The sequence below is a fragment of the Ambystoma mexicanum genome, chromosome 2p, assembly GCF_040938575.1.
Source record: "Ambystoma mexicanum isolate Mex_15411 chromosome 2p, UKY_AmexF1_1, whole genome shotgun sequence".
Classification (NCBI taxonomy): Eukaryota; Metazoa; Chordata; class Amphibia; order Caudata; family Ambystomatidae; genus Ambystoma; species Ambystoma mexicanum.
The window spans coordinates 156,304,381-156,322,307 of record NC_090923.1 but is presented as its reverse complement, the minus strand read 5'-3'; the positions used below and the strand labels follow the sequence as shown (position 1 = coordinate 156,322,307).

At 43.5% G+C, this 17,927-nt stretch overlaps 1 protein-coding gene across 5 annotated transcripts in view; it reads left to right on the top strand.

Annotated features, from left to right (window-relative positions):
- Window positions 1–17,927, top strand: part of GRIP2 (glutamate receptor interacting protein 2) — a 1,278,809-nt gene that overhangs the window by 925,159 nt on the left and 335,723 nt on the right. For all 5 annotated transcript variants that reach the window (XM_069643409.1, XM_069643410.1, XM_069643412.1 and 2 more), the window contains exon 7: window positions 16,964–17,109. In XM_069643409.1, coding sequence (XP_069499510.1) covers window positions 16,964–17,109 — 146 coding nt within the window. The remainder of the gene's footprint in view (window positions 1–16,963; window positions 17,110–17,927) is intronic.

Here is a 17,927-nt window from a genome sequence, read left to right as displayed (position 1 = left end):
TCTGGGTAAATTCCCTGTGCAGTCTCGAAAGCTTCTGCTGTTAAACTAATAGCCAACAAAACTAGGTGATTTACAATCAGAATAATGGATGCAATTCACTTAATGCAGCCAATGAGGTAACCCTAAACATAACCAAGTTGTCCAACCATCAGCAATTACTTTGTCCAGGTTTCATTCCATCATTGCTTTTAGCTACTCTGTGCTAGTCTTAAAAAGGATCATTCATATCCACGTGTAGTCTTGGTGCTCCCCAATGGGAGCAGTCCAGCTTGTGCTGGTTAGTCACACCTACTAGGCACAGGGAAAACTAGCAACCCCAGTCATGTTTAACCATTGTGTATAGAAGCCATGGTGTGGAAAGCTACTCGGAAAAGTGCTTTAAATGGAAATGCAGAAGTGTGGTTACGCACTATCGCAGGGTATCTGTTGGTACTCACCCTTTAAAAGGATTGGTTTCTCAATGAGAAGTGTCAGTGTCTTTCAAATAAAAGAAGTGCAGGTACTCTGGCTGGTTGGATAGCTCAGGGGGCAACACATTTGTCTTGGAAGCAACACTATGCCGAACACAACAGGTTTGAAGCCCAGTACCTCGTTTAGACACTGGACTCCTGCATGAAACGCAATTAAAGAACCAGATTTATTTTTACTGGGGACCATTTAATTAACTGACTCAGAACCATGTCAGTTGTTTATTTTACAATCTTTCATGCATCAATCTCATGTTTTGGTTTTAGTTTGTGAGAGAATGTGCAAAATGTGGGCTCCTAGGTATTCTGACACCTCAGTGAGTGTATCGCTCACATCACACACGCAAAAATGCATAACCTTAAATTGCAGCAGGGCCCGACTCTGCCATTCGGAGGTTGTTAATGATGAGTATAATTGTGTTTGGTAATACCAATTACAGAACTTAGAAGTAGGAACAATCGGCCATGAAATTCAATACCAACCCATCTGAGCCCTAGCCTCTAACCAGACCCATCGCTTGGTAATCTCAAAAGGAGTGTCAAACCCTAGGAGACGGAATTCACTGCAATCACTCCTAGTCTCTGGAAGAACCTCTGGAAGACTGGCTGTCCCCACCTCAATGTGTTTCAGTGTAAGACTCATCTGTCCTAATAAGTCAACTGGATGGTAGACCACTACTGCAACATACCAGAAGCCCCAAGAAGACATTGTCATGCTGTGAATGCTTGAAAAGGTGTTCTATCTTTTTTTTTTTTTTTAATTGAATTTAGCTGAAATTAATCAACTTTTTCAATTCATTACAAAAATAGAAGGAAAAGAATTACAAACATATCCAACAACAAAGCAACAAGAAACATTACATTAATTCAATACAAAATTAAAAGGAATCTCGAAGAGTCCATCTAAAGAAAAAGAGCAATCTTAAATAATAACACACAGATTAATGTCAAAAAGAGAAAGCAATCAAATATCTCTAAGACACACCTATGATATTCTCTTGATATACAATCGATATTTTTTTTTACATAAGATGCAATAAAATTTCTCTCGACATTTCTCTGTGTGAAAACTTACAATCGTTATATATGTTCTATCAACATTGTTGTTGTTACTGCTACCACCAGCACTACCCCTGAGCAGCAGGACATGGTTTAGCAGATAGGCTGGCCTGCCCCTTTAAGTGGCAGGGCCAGGAATCTGTGTGTGGGTGGTCCCCTTTAATGGTGGAAAAATCAGTGTTCTTGAAGCATCCTGGATCAAGACTAGTGCGCGTGACTAATCAAAATCCTTCCATCCTTGACGTTTTGGTTCTAGAAACTACAAGAGACCGTTATTGAGAACGTGAAAGTTGCGCCCACTATCGCACTTTCACAGAGGGAAAGTGAACATAGAATGGAATAAGTCATTGGGGCCTCATTTCAAGTTCAACGGTAGCCTTGCCGGTAAAAGCGGCAGGCTGCCGCTGAACTTGAAAATTATACCGGCGCCTGGGAATGGGCAATTGCCGGGTCATTACGGCCCCGCCGGATAAAGTAATTGCTCATTCCCGGGCGCTGGTAAAAAATGCTCCCCATTCCCATTTGAGCCCCATAGGTCTCAATTCAGAATGGTGCCGGTGCATCCGACATGCTCTGCTCGCGGGTGTTGGTCTTGCCCGCCAGGTCCAACCTGGCGGGCGAAAAAGGCACACGCGAGCCGCACTCGTAGTTTGCCAGTCCGGTAACTACGGTACCGCCAAGCTTACCGGTAACATAGTTACCTGAGCGGCAAACTTGTAATGAGGCCCATTGTCCTGATGGAAGATGGCTTCTCTGACCAAGTAAATGTATGAATTCTGCTCGTTCTAGACAGCCTGGCATTTTCCTCCTTGCCAGGGCAACATGTAATAAATGGGTAAACCACGCAATTCAATCTCACTCTGAAACCAGAGAGAATACTTGAACCATCTGAATTAAAACTTCCTAGCCTAAGCAAGTACATTTGCGTTTTCAACAAGGTACAGTCTTCGTATAGTAACACTGTCCCAGAAGCTTTTGTTTCAATAGATTATTACTAACTAAATTCAATGGTTCCGACTCTCAGTAGCAAATGTTTACATTAAGAGGGCAAACCCAAGCAGTTATTGATCACAACCCTGAAACTCCACCATGGTCAAACACCTATAAGTCCCCTTCCCAAGGATATTATTTTAAACATCCCTTTCCTCCACAGGCAGTATGTTGGGGAGGAGAGATGACAGACTTGGGCCCTCAGAAAATATGGGCCGCGGTATTTTACTCTGGATATGCCTCTGAACTCATGGTGATTTCACAAATGGAATGGTGAACTGCGCCTCTACCTCACCCTTTCAGTGGAAGAATAGGAAGCCCACCTCTGGAGAGTAGATGCATGCTTTGCAATAGTATAGGTGACCAGTCATTGGCGATTTATATAAAATGAAAGGCCTATTTGGTGAGTCCGTTCTATCATTTCCTAGTAAGCCATTTTATGTGGGGAAATGCATATTAAACACATGATCTCCTGAATCTGTAGAACTGGGTATTCCCCATTCCTCCCCTCCAGCCCTGATCCTCCTTTTTGCCCTCCATAGCAAATAGCATTTCACTTGAAGGGGCAGTCCAGCTCGCATCTGAGTGTCCATTGGGAAAGAATGTGAGGTCTACAGTTACTGGGACTGATCAAGTGGGGGAATGGTCTATGCAGCTTGGAATAGTCTGTCTTGGTAGGTTTATTCTGGATGTCTCTCGCCTGGTGGAGGCTCTATTGTGTGGAGAAACAGCCCTTTCAATTCTTACTTTTTTGTGTGTTCTGGTTTACATTAAATCCTTTCACAATTCCATGCAGTTTCACAAAAATATCAAGTATAAATACACCCGTATATATTAAATGTCATCTAAATTACTCATGGAACCAACAATGACATTCTTAGTGAATAAACATTCCAAGTTCATCAGCGTTAACTATAATTATAAAATAAAACATTGTTTATAAAATTCTAAAACTGCAATTGACAGCGAGGTCGATTGTGCCCCTAATATTTATTCCAAAAATCACCCCAATGTAAACTGGATTCATGATACACAATTCTATTCAGCCAGGGCTCTCGATGAACTGGCAGACTTTCGCATTTCACCTATGGGCGCCTATGAGTGTCCTCTATATGTCGATTACAAAACCCACAACGTCCGTCTTTCCTTGGAGTCTTCTTTCTAGCCCCTATCACTTCATAGATTAAAAAAAGGATGACATTTTAAATGCCTAAAAATCTCTAAAACTTTTCCAAGTATATTGAGTTATACATAATGAGATGCCTCGTTAAAAGCTTCCACTGCCAATCTTGAGTGATGGAGCCGATTCATAGTGAAATCTCTATTTAAATCCAATCACACACATAGATTTTCCTTTTCACCTTCGTAGGATTATTGATCATTCCCTCAACTTTAGAAGGAATTTGTAATGGTCTATTTTCTATAGTCTATTTTCACTCGCCCAATCATTCAGCCCCCTGCAACGTTTACTCATCAGTTGTTCGTTCAAATCTTCGAGTTATTTGGCAGAGGAGAAATAATCCTATTATAGCATTGAAGCTTTTTCCAATCAATCAAGGCTTGGATCGAACTCGGTCCTAGCTCCTGTCTAATTATACTAATTGGGATCCCAGTTGGCAAGGTCAGAAATTTACGCCAGAAAATTGCCTATAACTTATCCCATGCATCACTTTTGAGTATGCAGTCTTTTCTGCTCAAATTTCACAAATTGTCTTCTGTTCTTGGTTTTCCACCAGTGGGGCGGTTTCTCAATTGCCATCACTCCTGTGCTGTTTCAATCAAGCAGGTTTTGTCTGCTTAGTACATAATGCCGTGACTGTTCTGTAATGTCACATTCACCTGTCGATCGGTTGAGAGTTTCTTGTCTCACCTCAAAGGGAAAATGTTTGGTGTTCAACTCGTCTTTCTGTAGGGTTATGGGCTACCGAAAGCAGGGCCACCTTCTGGTTGAGGGTCTTGACTCGCCGCAACAGGGCCAGTGGTATGTCAAGCCTTCACTCTATGCCGGAGTGCAAGTCGGTTTTCGTCAGCTTTTCTGGCAATGTCTTGATACGATATTGCATTTATAACACGCCTGTACACAACTGTTTCTTGGCTCCATTTTGTGTTGATACTTCCTTTCTGCATCCTTCTACTATTGCATAGTCATCTGATGCCAACACTCCCACCAATCCCCTTCCTACTCCATGCGTGCAGTGAGCCTTTTTTGTGTTAAGTAAACCTGTATCTTCTGTCCGCTGGTTACAATGGATTGATTGTCCAGTGATCCTGAAGTCTCCAGAAGATGGCGTCAGTTTTTCATTTCCATCGCTGACGCAGTCTTTCCATGGGTGCCTGTGCAAAATCAGTCATAGTACCCTTTCACAGACTGGGTTCCAAGCCAGGGCAAGGAGGAAGTTGAAGTCCAGTTCACTAAACTTTCACCATTCATGTTCACGTTTTCTGCTAAGCTCCAAGATAGCCATTTGGAACGAGCAAGTCCATTTTATGAGCTTTTGGTGCTCTGTGACCTCATGCATTGATTCAATGAGCGGGAAGCAATGTCTGGCAGTAGCACCTTTATAACTAAAGCCACCCTGAGTTGTCTCCCCCTCTCACTTTGTTCTTGGATATGATCGCTGCATGAGGCACCCCCTTGTTGACCCTACCCAGCACACTACTTGTTACTTTCCCACTTTATCCCGATTAAGCTGGCTGGTGACATCGGGACCGCCACTAGAGCGGCACTGGTTGCAGTTTTTACCTTGGGCCTTCATCTCCATTTTTTTTATTTTATTTTTTTTTTTTATGTTGTGCACGGGCGAGGAGCCAGGCATTGAAGATTATGATCGCAAGCATGTTGACTCAATCCCATTCCGAGTAACCAAGCCCTTTAACCGGATTGGCTGTCTCGTACACAGAGAAATGGCGGATGGAGTCTTCCTTACAAATAAGGTTTGTCTGTTAGTATGCAGGTTCAGCATTCTAAGCATGTGCACGGATACAAGTTGACAAAGCCCCCACCGGCTAGCTATTGGGCCTTAAAGGATAGTTCCGGGACTTTTTTTTTTATTGTTCCTATGGTTCGGCCATGTGTTTTTAAGCATAAATCGGTAGATCGTAGAAAACTTTCCTATGGACCTTACCCGACTTTTCGTCCATTAACGCACTCGAAATCAGCCGCCATTTTCTGATAATCCTATCATTTCCCCCCATTGCCCTGGCTCACCTGCTTTTGCGGCACTAAATCAAATCCCCCGCCCCTGAAACAGACTTGATCAAAACATTCATATTCCCCGCCTCTATCCGTGACGTGACTGAGCTGCGTAGGCAAACGAGCCCAGGCGTCTTCTACGCGACTCCACACAGAACCAGGAAATCAACACAGATGAGCTCACACAACACAGCGCGCCACAATTGGGAATATGAAACTGTGGTTTAAAAGCAAACGGCAAGATTGTACATTTGGCAAAGTACATTTATTTGACATCAAATGTTTTGAGAATATTCAGCGATTTGCATTTTTATTTGCACACGTTCCAAAAAGTTCGTTTTTGAGGCACACGATGTTCCTTTGCTGTACACAGGGTCTTAGATCATCTCACAATACAGCGCAACAATTCGGAATATGAAACTGTGGTTTAAAAGCAAACGGCAAGATTGTACATTTGGCAAAGTACATTTATTTGACATCAAATGTTTTGAGAATATTCAGCGATTTGAATATTTAGCGGTCGCACTGATAATCGCATGGCTGTTCCAACAACGAGGCACTAGGCCACCACAACGGTATGTATGTTGCATCTAGCCGTTAGTACCGCGTAAGGGCATACTTGTACTTGGCGATCGTCCCATTAAAATGGTCAGGGTGGTAACGTTGTTCACGCGGAGAAGCAACTGGCGGTTGAAAAACCCATCCGCCGGTGTCTGGTACTCGTGACACAGACAATAATGGATGATGTACCTGTTTGACAAACATAAAAAATGAAATTAGTCTCACCATCAGATCTTTATTAAAATTATTCATTTTATATATTAGGTCGGGAAATTATTTCATAGCTAGGACAGTGCAACTGGGTATTATACGTCAAGGGGGGGCTGTAGGATACTGAGACAGTCCCCCAGTGCAGGGGTTGACAGGGAGGCAGTGCAGGTGGAGAGTGGAAGGGCCCAGGACCGAGGTCGCAGACAGTGGACCAGTTGTAGCAGGGGAGAGGGAGAGAGAAAGCAGAAGCAAAGAGGAAGGTTTTGAGGTGCTTCCGTAAAAGGAGATGGTTCTCCTCAAGATAGTGCGCGGTACAAAACAATATGCCACATAGAACGAACAAGTACAACTTAACCCGTCTTTAAAGCTACTGTATAGTAATTAAATTGCGGTATAAACTCATCTAAAGAGTTACTTACATTATATTTGCATTTTCCATTGTGTCTGTGCGTAGGGCAGCCCCGAAATACCACTCCTTCTATGCCGACGTTATTTCTTCTAATGAACGAACATTAGATGGCTTTCGTTTCTGAAATTTTATTCATTATCGTTTCTTACGTTATTGCACCACACCCCCAAAAAGAAGTCTTTCGGGATGGTCCCGGCCTGTCAAGGTCAAATAACAATAGAACCTTATACTGAGTCGTGGGCCATTCCGGCACCCGAGCAAAAAATCAAAGCAGCTGACCTTCACTTTGAACGAGCACACATTCCTAGTTAGCTACATTCAGTGTAAGGCCATCTCACAGGACTTGAAATTTACACTCCATCTTTGCATTTTGTCTGCGTGCTTTGCAGCCCCAGAGAACCATAAATACGGAGACATTCTATATTTTTTGAAAAATGATTTATATTACTGTTTGGTTTAATTTAATGCGCAAATGAACAAGGTTGGATAGACACATTGCATGTACACTGAGCAATCACTTTTGTGGCAGAATTCCGTGAGTCCCCTCAAATCTCTTGTTATAGTTTTATCAAATACAATCTTTTCAATGGCTTTGTGAGTGGGTGATGAAGGAATCAACCACTTCTTCTTCCGTGCCTCCTCTGTGGACAAATGGCCATGTTCACAATTGTGGAAATGTTGGTTTGTGTTCCAACGGTGAACGTTGGTACAGTGTAACATTACTGACCGCCATTTTTCCAGTAGAATTTCCAACGACCCTCCACATGTTTTTGAGCTCCACCAAAGATGGTTGCTGATTGACTTGGACCACTGTGAAATACCTTGCATTTCTTTTTTTTTACCTGCAGCAGACATTTTTTTATTGATTGTTTTTGCAAGATGCCAAACGTCAAATTGGTGATTTATATTTTTGTACTCTTCTCTCATTGTCTTGGCAATTGAAAAGTGTCTGTCCGTGGCTATCAGGTCGATCACCATTCCCCGCGATTGTAGTTCTTGCAATGATGCTACAAAGCCAACTTTCTCCATGGCCACTGAGGATGTACTTTGTGACACCTGCACGACCACCGAACTCACAATTTTCTTACTTTCCATGTCCTGAAAGTGGTAGGTGCAGTACTTGGCTGAAAATCCTGGGCTGTCGCACTGTCCATCACCGGCTAGCCTGAACCGTTTGCCCGCGAATGTACTATCAATAGACATTTTTTCCATTCTCCAAGCTTCGCTAATGGCTGGAAATAGATAATCGGTTTGGTATTTGTAAAACTGAGTTTTCGCAATGAAATGGATTCCCACAAACTGAAAGAAAGATTCTAATTTTTTAAAACTTGAACCACTAAAAAGTGCAGCCGCTGCACAAAGTAGATTGCCTGCTGGCAGTTGTCCCAGCATGGGTTGTGCAGACCATGAGAAAGGATGATATTTTGTACAGGTGGCATGTATTTTAAGGTTAGTGCCTCGAATTGCACGAGTCACATGAATCAATGGCTCCCCACATACTTCCCCACCTACCGAATGCCCACATTTCAACCGAATAATAATATCAATCAAACAACTATCGAATACAATGAATTTGGCCTCTTTCCTTATACTGTCACTCTGCATCCCAGCTGGTTCGGCCTGTAACGTTGAGGACATGTCACTCACATGAAAGGTAGAATCTCTGATATCGTCTTCCGCTATGTTCAGTGATATTGATGGTGTTTCGTTGTAGTCCACTTCATTCTCTTCCATTGCAACATCTGTTCCTTCTCCGGCGATGGGTGAATAAGACAATTTCTTCAACTTTCTCGCGGTCTTAGTTTTTGCGGGTGTGGATTCAGTGAATTGATCTCCGACTGCATCCGAACTACCAGGAGGACATTCACTATCAATGGCTGGTGGTTGTATAGCTTCGTTGTCAATCACTTCATATTCTTCCCATTGGCACGATGCATCTCCAGTCTCAAGTCCCTGCCAAAAGGTTTGACAAGCAACATCTCTCGTTCGCTTCACTGTCTGTGTAGATCTAGTTCGTACACCCACTCGCAACTAGAGGACAGATTGGAAAAGGGATGTTCAGTTTAAACACAACTTACAGTATTGAACTATTAACAGTGAAAAACAACATAATATAGTGACCAGGACACTAACCTTCTTTTGCTTTCTTTTCTTTGAAACTTTCTTGCCTCGAACTTCAACATCAGGACGCTGTTGCTCCGACTCGTGTGTGCATGTCTCCACTTCCTCTTGCGCTGCAACGACTATATTTTCATGATAAGCACATCCATCACGCACTGACGCTCCATCGACTCCCTGAAACATAGAACTTTCATTAGTATGTATAATAATATCGAAAACACAAAATGTACTTGGGGACCAATACCCACGTACATCTCAATAGCAAAACACGAATGAACGCTTTGTGTAGAACATTCAAACGACAATTATTCACGCATTGTTGGTCTAGTTAGATGGAACTGTCAAGATCCATACCTCGGGCTCCTCATAGACTTCCATTGATGATATTATTGAAGATGATGCTTCAGTGACTCCCTGAAACACAGTAATTGCATTAGTATGGTTTTCTATTTTGATAAAAAGAACAGAAAATTTTGTGCAGGCGTCAACGGCTCATCTAAATAGACCTGCACAAATGATCAGTTGTCTAAAATAAATAATGGATATGTAAATATGATTCGATTTGCTCGATCGTTGGAAGTGTCACCACCCAGAGATCTGCATCAACTACTAGGGGTGATGTTCTTGTAGAAGAAGGTCCGTCATCTCCCTGAAACATAGTACTTGCGTTAATAAAGAAGGAAGTATAGCGGATGTAATCACGTCATATGATTTCGCTTGATCGAACTGTCAGTATCCATACCTCGAAATGCATAAGAACATCAAGGGACGATGTAACTGCGGTGCACACTTCTGCAAGCTGTTGCGCCGACCCGTAACTGCATGCTCCCCCTTCTTCTTGGACTAATGCTCCATCGACTCCCCGAAACATAGGACTTTCATTAGTAATGAACACAATATTGAAAAAAGAAGACACATAGGCGGGCGACGACAGAAGGACATATCAATGGCTAAAAACGAAAGAAACATTGTGTGTAACAATCACGCTACAAGAATGCAAGATCTGATGATCTCCATCGATGGAACTGTCCGGAAACGTACCTCGAGCATCTGAGTGACATCAACGGTAGTCGTCAATACGTTGGACTCCTCAGCATCTCCCTGAAAGACAGTACTTGCATTATTTTGGATAACAATAATTATAACTGAAAACAAAGACTAGAGGATGAGTACAAGGGTGTACCATTAGGTAAAATAATTACACGATAAATTAAAACTATTGATTTACATGCCTAAAACAAGTCAGTGGCAGAATAGCCAAGTAAGATTACCCGATAGGCGCTTGAAGTGGCTGATGACTGCAATAACGACACGGATGGAGAATCTTCCGCCTTCATATTGAGTGGATACATAAATGGGGAAATTATTGTTAGCTAATGCTGCACACTACCGCAAGGCCGAGAGATAAATACGTAAACTTGACTCACCAGTGGAGGGATGTGGACGAATAGAGTGGGAATAGCGGTTGAGAGCAATTTTCGCCTCGCTCGCGGTGTGTTCTTCTTTATTAGCAATGATGTGGCGTACATGTCAGAGGTAAAGTGCCTGCTGCAGATGCGGTATCGATCACCCCTTTTGTCCGCAAAGACTTCTAGGACTCTACTTTCAAGCTCAGACGGTGGATATCCGCAATATCGGACCCATTCTCTTATCTGATCTATTGTCTTAGGGAAAACATGCATTATAGTACCTTCAGATTTATTATGGGTCTTCGAAGGGCAACCGCCAATGGAACAGGCAGGCATTGTGGAAAGTTCTGAAAAGTAAAGATCAACAATTCTCTATGAATACCAATGTAAACTCAGAACATGTGACTAGTTCCTTGCATGTACTGTCTTGAACGAAAAGAAATTGTACGCAAAATGATTATGGTACATGGCCTTACCTTGACGAACAAACAGTTAGATGCAGGGATCAGAGTAGTTTCTTGTCGTAGAACAGGGAGCAGTTCACAGGTTGCAAACTGAGGAGTTTCCTCGAAGTGTTCACGGAAGTTCACAGAGACGAAGAGCAGATAACCAGCACCTTCACGGGTTGACTAGCAAAGCGCAAAGAAGTGCTCATTAGAAATATGAAGTGGGTTATAAAGAATTCGAAACAGGGGTGTGTTTGTGAATGAATGACGTGTATATGTCGTGGCATTATGCGGTTTGCAGGGGGCCGTCCAGCGTGAGGGGGGATGCTTGGCAGGAGACACGGGGTTTGGAGGTAGACATGGGAACAACAACCCATGCTCTATAGACCGCTTTGAAGTGTACATGGTCTTTGGCCCCTCTTGGCCTTTATCGCTCCCTGACAACTCCACTTGCCAGCACAAGTACCCCGGTGCGAACTGCCTTTGATAGGGCGGGGGGTGGATTGGGGCGGTGGTCGTGCAGACAAGACACAGGAAGACTCGTGAATGGAGACACACTTATGTGGATTGCAGGGGGCCGTCCAGCGTGAGGGGGGATGCTTGGCAGGAGACACGGGGTCTGGAGGTAGACATGGGAACAACAACCCATGCTCTATAGACCGCTTTGAAGTGTACATGGTCTTTGGCACCTCTTGGCCTTTATCGCTCCCTGACAGCTCCACTTGCCAGCATAAGTACCCCGGTGCAAACTGCCTTTGATAGGGCGGGGGGGGTGTGGATTAGGGCGCTGGTCGTGCAGACAAGACTCGTTTGCCGCAGGGCCTCACCAAGGAGAGGCCATCTGACTGCATGTAAGAGGCAGGCTGAAGGATCTAGTACATGGAAGGCAGGGGGGTGAGTTTATAAATACCTCCGCCTCCCAGGAGAATATATGGGTGCAGTTCACCCTGGAGACCCTGGATGCCTAGGCAGTTGGTCAGCAGCAGGCTGGCCTGTGGTGGCAAGGCGGCACGGGCCAGAGGGGGTCATCTCTGTACCCGGTGCCCAAAAGGATGATTTATTATGATCAACCATATTGATTATTTACCTATAACCATGTTTTGTATCAATAAAATCCAACGGCCTTCCTTTTATTGCCAACGCTTGAACAAAGTGGTGTGGTAAGTATTTTTGGGGGAGGAGGCAAGGCCGGGAGGCTTGATGCCAACCCGCAAAATAACATATGTATGTCTGCTGCATATGGGTTCAACGGTTATGTGGATTGAAGGTGGGCGGCCAGCGTGAGGGAGGATGCTGGCCGGAGACATGTGGTGTGACAAGACAAGGCACAGGAAGACTATTCAATGGAGACACACTAGATTCATTTAAAAAATCAAAACAACCATTGTTAAAATATATGTTGGGTTTTATTTTAGATCTTAATTTCAATTGAACATAAATAATAAACATTACACATTGTAATGTTCCGGTTGCAGCACATCCAGGGAAAATCCGCGGTATTGTCCACTGTCGCTGGGGAAATGTTGTCTAATGGCAAGTACCGCACAGGCAGGTATTACTCTCCGAACGCGGTGTCCGAGCCTCCCGTGAAGCCACCAAGTGAAGCAACGATAGGCCACCAGCCTGTACCACCTGTGAAAATGAAAGATGCAAACTGTATTAAAATGACAAAACTTTCTTATCACTGTCGATTCAGGTAAAAAATGTCATTCTGCTTTGAAAAAAAATTCTATCTAGAAAATGCACAATATGGAACCAATTTACAGGCATTCGAATGATATGTAGATGTAATTTTATATGTGGGAGACGACCATGACATAGTAGTGGCATCACTGACATCACAACCAGAGTATACTTACTCGTTACTAGGATTATGCGTACGAACAATGCCGCGAAGTTTGTGCATAAGCACCATCATCATCCTCAACACGGTCCGTGAGAGGCAGGCTTCCCTGAACTCTGGCAGCTCGGTGATGCATTGCGGACTTGGCTCGCCTTCCGAAATGTAGGCCAAGCACCCGGAATTTTCACGGCAGCAGCAGTTCCCCTCCTCAGTTGGCATTAGCTCGCACCGATTGCACGTGCACCAGGTGGAGACGCCGTCCATGCGACATGGTCCAGGCTCTTCATCCGTTGACTGGTCCTCCCAACTGCCGTCCGAATCCCCATCGTTTCCGCGTGCTTGCCTTTCCAGTAGTTCCTCCTCGGTGTACTCGGGCTCGTACATATACGGCATTATTGTAGCCATTGTGTGGTAAAGAAAGTAAATAATTTACAGAGATGGTACAGGTGTTCACAAGGCCTAGAAGCGGCGAAGGTAGCTGACCAGAGCACAGAAACGAGTCACAGAATACTCAAAGTAACACAGAGGAATGGAATCGAAAATCTGCTGCTGTGTGTTGTGAAACGGTGCGTTTATACTTATTGAGGAAAGAGGCGTCCTGCCATTTCCATGGCGACACTTCATTAGCTGAGGCGCAGCGATTGTTGACACGAAACGTGCTTTGGCGTTGGGAAAAGGGCGGTACGCGTCTGCTGATGTCAGGCTCAGGGGCGGGGGATTTGATTTAGTGCCGCAAAAGCAGGTGAGCCAGGGCGATGGGGGGAAATGATAGGATTATCAGAAAATGGCGGCTGATTTCGAGTGCGTTAATGGACGAAAAGTCGGGTAAGGTCCATAGGAAAGTTTTCTACGATCTTCCGATTTATGCTTAAAAACACATGGCCGAACAATAAAAAAAAGTCCCGGAACTATCCTTTAAATGGAAACGTGACTGTCGCGTAGACACATGGAAGTTGCTTCATTGTATTAAAGCTTTACGATGCCAGTTAAATACACAAGCAGAAACATGCACCCACCAAAAATATACATGCAGCAAAGTTTGGTTGGCAATCGCATTTAGCAAAAGCCTTTAAACATACTGGCATTCTTTTTTGAATTTTATTTAAGTAAAAGTGCATGAATTGTTGAGTTCAGACATGCCGCATTATTGAGTTTGTTTCGACAGTGTGAGCTGCCATTGGTCTTTCTGAGCAAGAGAACGGCCATGTTAGTAAAACCTCAGTTACAAGCCGCACATTTTGCCACATTATCCTGCGAAGTTGTTTTTACGAACTAGTGCCCCTTAAATGGAATTTTGTTTTGTGGCGAGTGTAGGCACCTCAAGGTCCAGATGTTTTGGAAGGAAAAGCATATGTTTAATTGTTGCAAAGGAAGCAGCCCCCAGAACTTGAAACCCAATTCCAGACAAGCAGGTGCGGTCCACGGTGAATAAATACACAAAGAACACGACATGGCATCAGTGCCAATTTACAAGGGTGGAGTGTGAACACAGCGCCCACATTGCTACAAAAGGTCCTGTTTTGTGAGGTAACTGCCTTGATCATTTGAAGAAAATTGATTAAATTGAATTCGAACAATGGTGTCTCAGTTTGGCAGTTCATCAACCAGAGAGCGGGACGGTCCTGGTGTACTGATTTGATGGCTTGTCGAGACGGGAGTCACATAGTGTGCATGGCTTGGAGAACCGAGAAATCCAATTATACTGTTCATGGGATTCGTAAAACAGATCTGTCTTCCCTATTGTTTCTCAAATTCGCTTTGGTCAGATCTCTGAGATGCGAAGGCTCAAAGGTATCTAAAAAGTTTTATAATCCAATTAATACATAGCTTCTTTCTCTGGAATGCCTCGTACGGGGCCAGCCAATAAGAACACGCTCCAAACATAAATGAGGCCATGGTTTGTGCATGCAAATTTCTTGGGTAGGCAAGGGTGGATCTGCCAATGAGCGAACAGAATGTGTAGGGATATTTTTGAGTTTTGAATTATTGTAACACTTATCAAATATGCACAATTTGTGGATTGCAGCTTTAAATTGTATGGCCCAAATGGCTTATGAGACGGTGTCCAGTTTATGTGGTGTGCTTTCTCCCCGCTGTTCCGGAAATAATGCAGTGTTCTTTCTGCAGTTTGTGTACTCCATTTGTGAGCATTTGTTCTCTCTTAATTTTGGGTCATTTTTGGTCATCACCACTTTTACAACTAGCTGAAACTACCCAAATATTGCGTATTCACTTAATGGCCGATGTTTTGCCACATTGCAACCACTCTGCGAGTCGTTTTGTTCTTATTCTCACAAAAGGCATTCACTGTGTGGAATTGACACTGTGCATATTGAGATCAGTGGGGTGGGCAAAGTGCCAGTTCATTACGACCCCTGAGTCCTCAATTTTACTGTATTGAAGGCTTTATAATTCCAAGCAGAACCCGTTATATTTAATGTAGTGCTCCATACGCCCATGAGCTTTTTTCAAACCTGTTGAGCTTCACTTTTGGTGGGATCCATGATGACTTGCTCAATGTGACTTGTATTTATGCCAGGGCTTCTGGGACATTACAACACTCTAGATCGGGCTTCGCTTGGGCCATTAACTCGGACTTCAGGGCCCATAACGCCCGGTACGGCCCTCGCTGCAGGTCTATAAAGCTATATTAGTACACAGTGAAACTGCATACCTTGGTCATTTTAGGCAATTGGAGGCCAAGAGTTAGCCACTCTTTTGTTTCAGTGGTTTAATGAAATTTGATAAAGCGCTGCGGAAAATGGCACCTCTTTGAGATTGTTGATTTAAACAAAAGCAGGATAGTTTTGAGTTTGAATAGATGGCCTGGGATGTGGGTTACATGGCGGCTGCTGGAGCAGTTTCCCCGTTTCCAGCTAATGTTCTCAGTGGATATCCATCGAGTGGTGATTTGACTCCCCTTTTGACATCGATGGAGAAATTGGCCTTCCACATATTTGTTTTCTATCGAGACCATTTATTAATTTCTTCATTTTTCTTTTATCATTTGGTTAATTTAGGGAACAGGCAATTCTAGGTAAACAGGGGACGCTTTATGCTGCAGTTTCCTTATGTTTACAATTTACGAGTCAAATTATGCAGCAGCCAATCCAAGTTTGTGATTTTTTGAGTCTGTGTTGTACTTTAAATTACGTAGAACTGAATCTTCAGAAGGTGCCGTCGTTACAAGACGCTTCTGCGACTCTGTGCCTAACTTTGATTCAGAGCTATTTTTTGAAAGTTGTAATAGGATGAATGGTTGGCAAGTTGGGCAACTGAAGCATGCTAAGATTGTAAAATGGCAGCGTGTACCCATAAATTGGCCACCGTGCGGTCCCGTACAATATCATTTCTTTGACAAAATTCCTAAGCTATCATTCAGCTAAGAGATCTGTATGTCAAGCCACCAACAGTATAACGGTTTGAATCCGCTGGTAAAACCGGAAAGGGTAAAAGTCTCCCATTGGCTGTACACCAGCCTCTTAAGTTTGGGTGACCACTTATTTGGTAATTCACCTGATGTATCCAAACCATCCTATGAATTTGCGCTCTTCTCTTTTCCTTAGCTCTTTATCCTGGTGAGGCTCTGAGTAACTTGTTATAGGTTTTCTAAGACCTCTTGACATCCAAGATCTTAAAATGTAGTTCAACAGCCATCAGATACGGGTTATCAAAGTGTGATGAAGAGTATTCATTATTGAAACAAGACAGACAAAATCTAAGCTCGCAAGTTTGAGATTTATACAACCATTGAGTCTTTTATATGCAATTCAATTTCTTTTCTGGCACGTTAGTCTTCGCTCATGCAAATCAAAGAACTTAGCTATTCAGTTTCACTTTTGTTGAAAACCATTCTCTTTCAGTAGTTATTCTGCATTTTTAGTTTTGTGTTTCTTTCCCACAATGTCAATCAAGGCTGCTAACATGGTTTTCCTGCTGCAAAGGCCGGTCTAAATGTGTGGCCACTTCCACCTGCCTTCACTGTGGGTAGAGGCAACTTGTCTGTCTTTGATTTGAAGGAAATGCAGCGAGGACTCCTCTGGCTACAGCCACTATGCAGCAACTGATAACTATGTATCCGAATTATTCTGGTATTCCATAATATAACAGAGTAGGGAAAACGATGATGAAAACCCAGCAAAGCATTATAGACAATTTTGAAATGTTTCCTATAGTTCCATGACAATGGTAGATGTGTTGTCCTTAAGACCTAAGCCTGTCCTCTAATGATTTTTCTTTTTTTTTTCATCCTAAGGGAAGGGACGCTAAAGGTTGGGGACCGACTGCTGAGCGTTGATGGGATCCCCCTTCACAACATCACTCACTCGGACGCCCTGAACATCCTGCGGCAGTGCTGTCAGGAGGGTCTCTTCCAGATAGAGTATGATGTCTCATTGATGGGTAAGAAAAAGCACCATACCAGCTTCATGTCTAGCTATACTACACGTATGCATTAGGTGTTTATGGCCTGTTGGTCCGGCACAGATAACAAAATGAAATCTACTGGAATAGAGATCTTGATGAATACATACAATCTTAACCATATTTTGATGTGGTCTTAGGTTTTGGGTATGCTCTGTTTTTACAATAATCCTTATACTTATTTGAATGACCAAAGAAAACAATTAAAATAATAATGCTATGTGGACCAACTGTGATCGTATAAGATGGCTCGATGCAAAAACCTCAATCTGGCTCCAGAGCTCCACGTGTGGTGTATTTACACTAAAGTGATCATGCCTCGAAAGTGGCGTGGGCCTGTTTTGAATGAGGTTGCAGGACCGTTATGCCCCATTTGCCTATATACTTCCGATTCTATTTTTGGGCACCATTAAGCGGTAGATGGACCGTCACATGGCTACCCCTATGCTGCTGGCGGTAACCCCCAAGTTACTGCTTTGCAGCGCCTGTCGGCGAACCGGTCTGAGTACTACTAGTTTAAAAGATCTTCCTTCAACTGCCGGGAGGCAGCTGTGATCTCGTCCCAGATTCTCAGCATTGCATCGTTGCCCATCTGCATAGGCACCCAGAACCCGATCCACCAGGATGCCAACTTCGATGGTGGTGAATTTGCAGCCCTCTGCCCCGATGAGGGGTTGCTGCACTCCTCAGATGATGTAGCTGGGGCAGACATTGCACCGACGAGGCAGGTATTTCCTTCCTGGGTAGGTGCTGTAGAGCTTTGGTGGTGTTAGAGGTGGAACTGGCTTCAACGGATA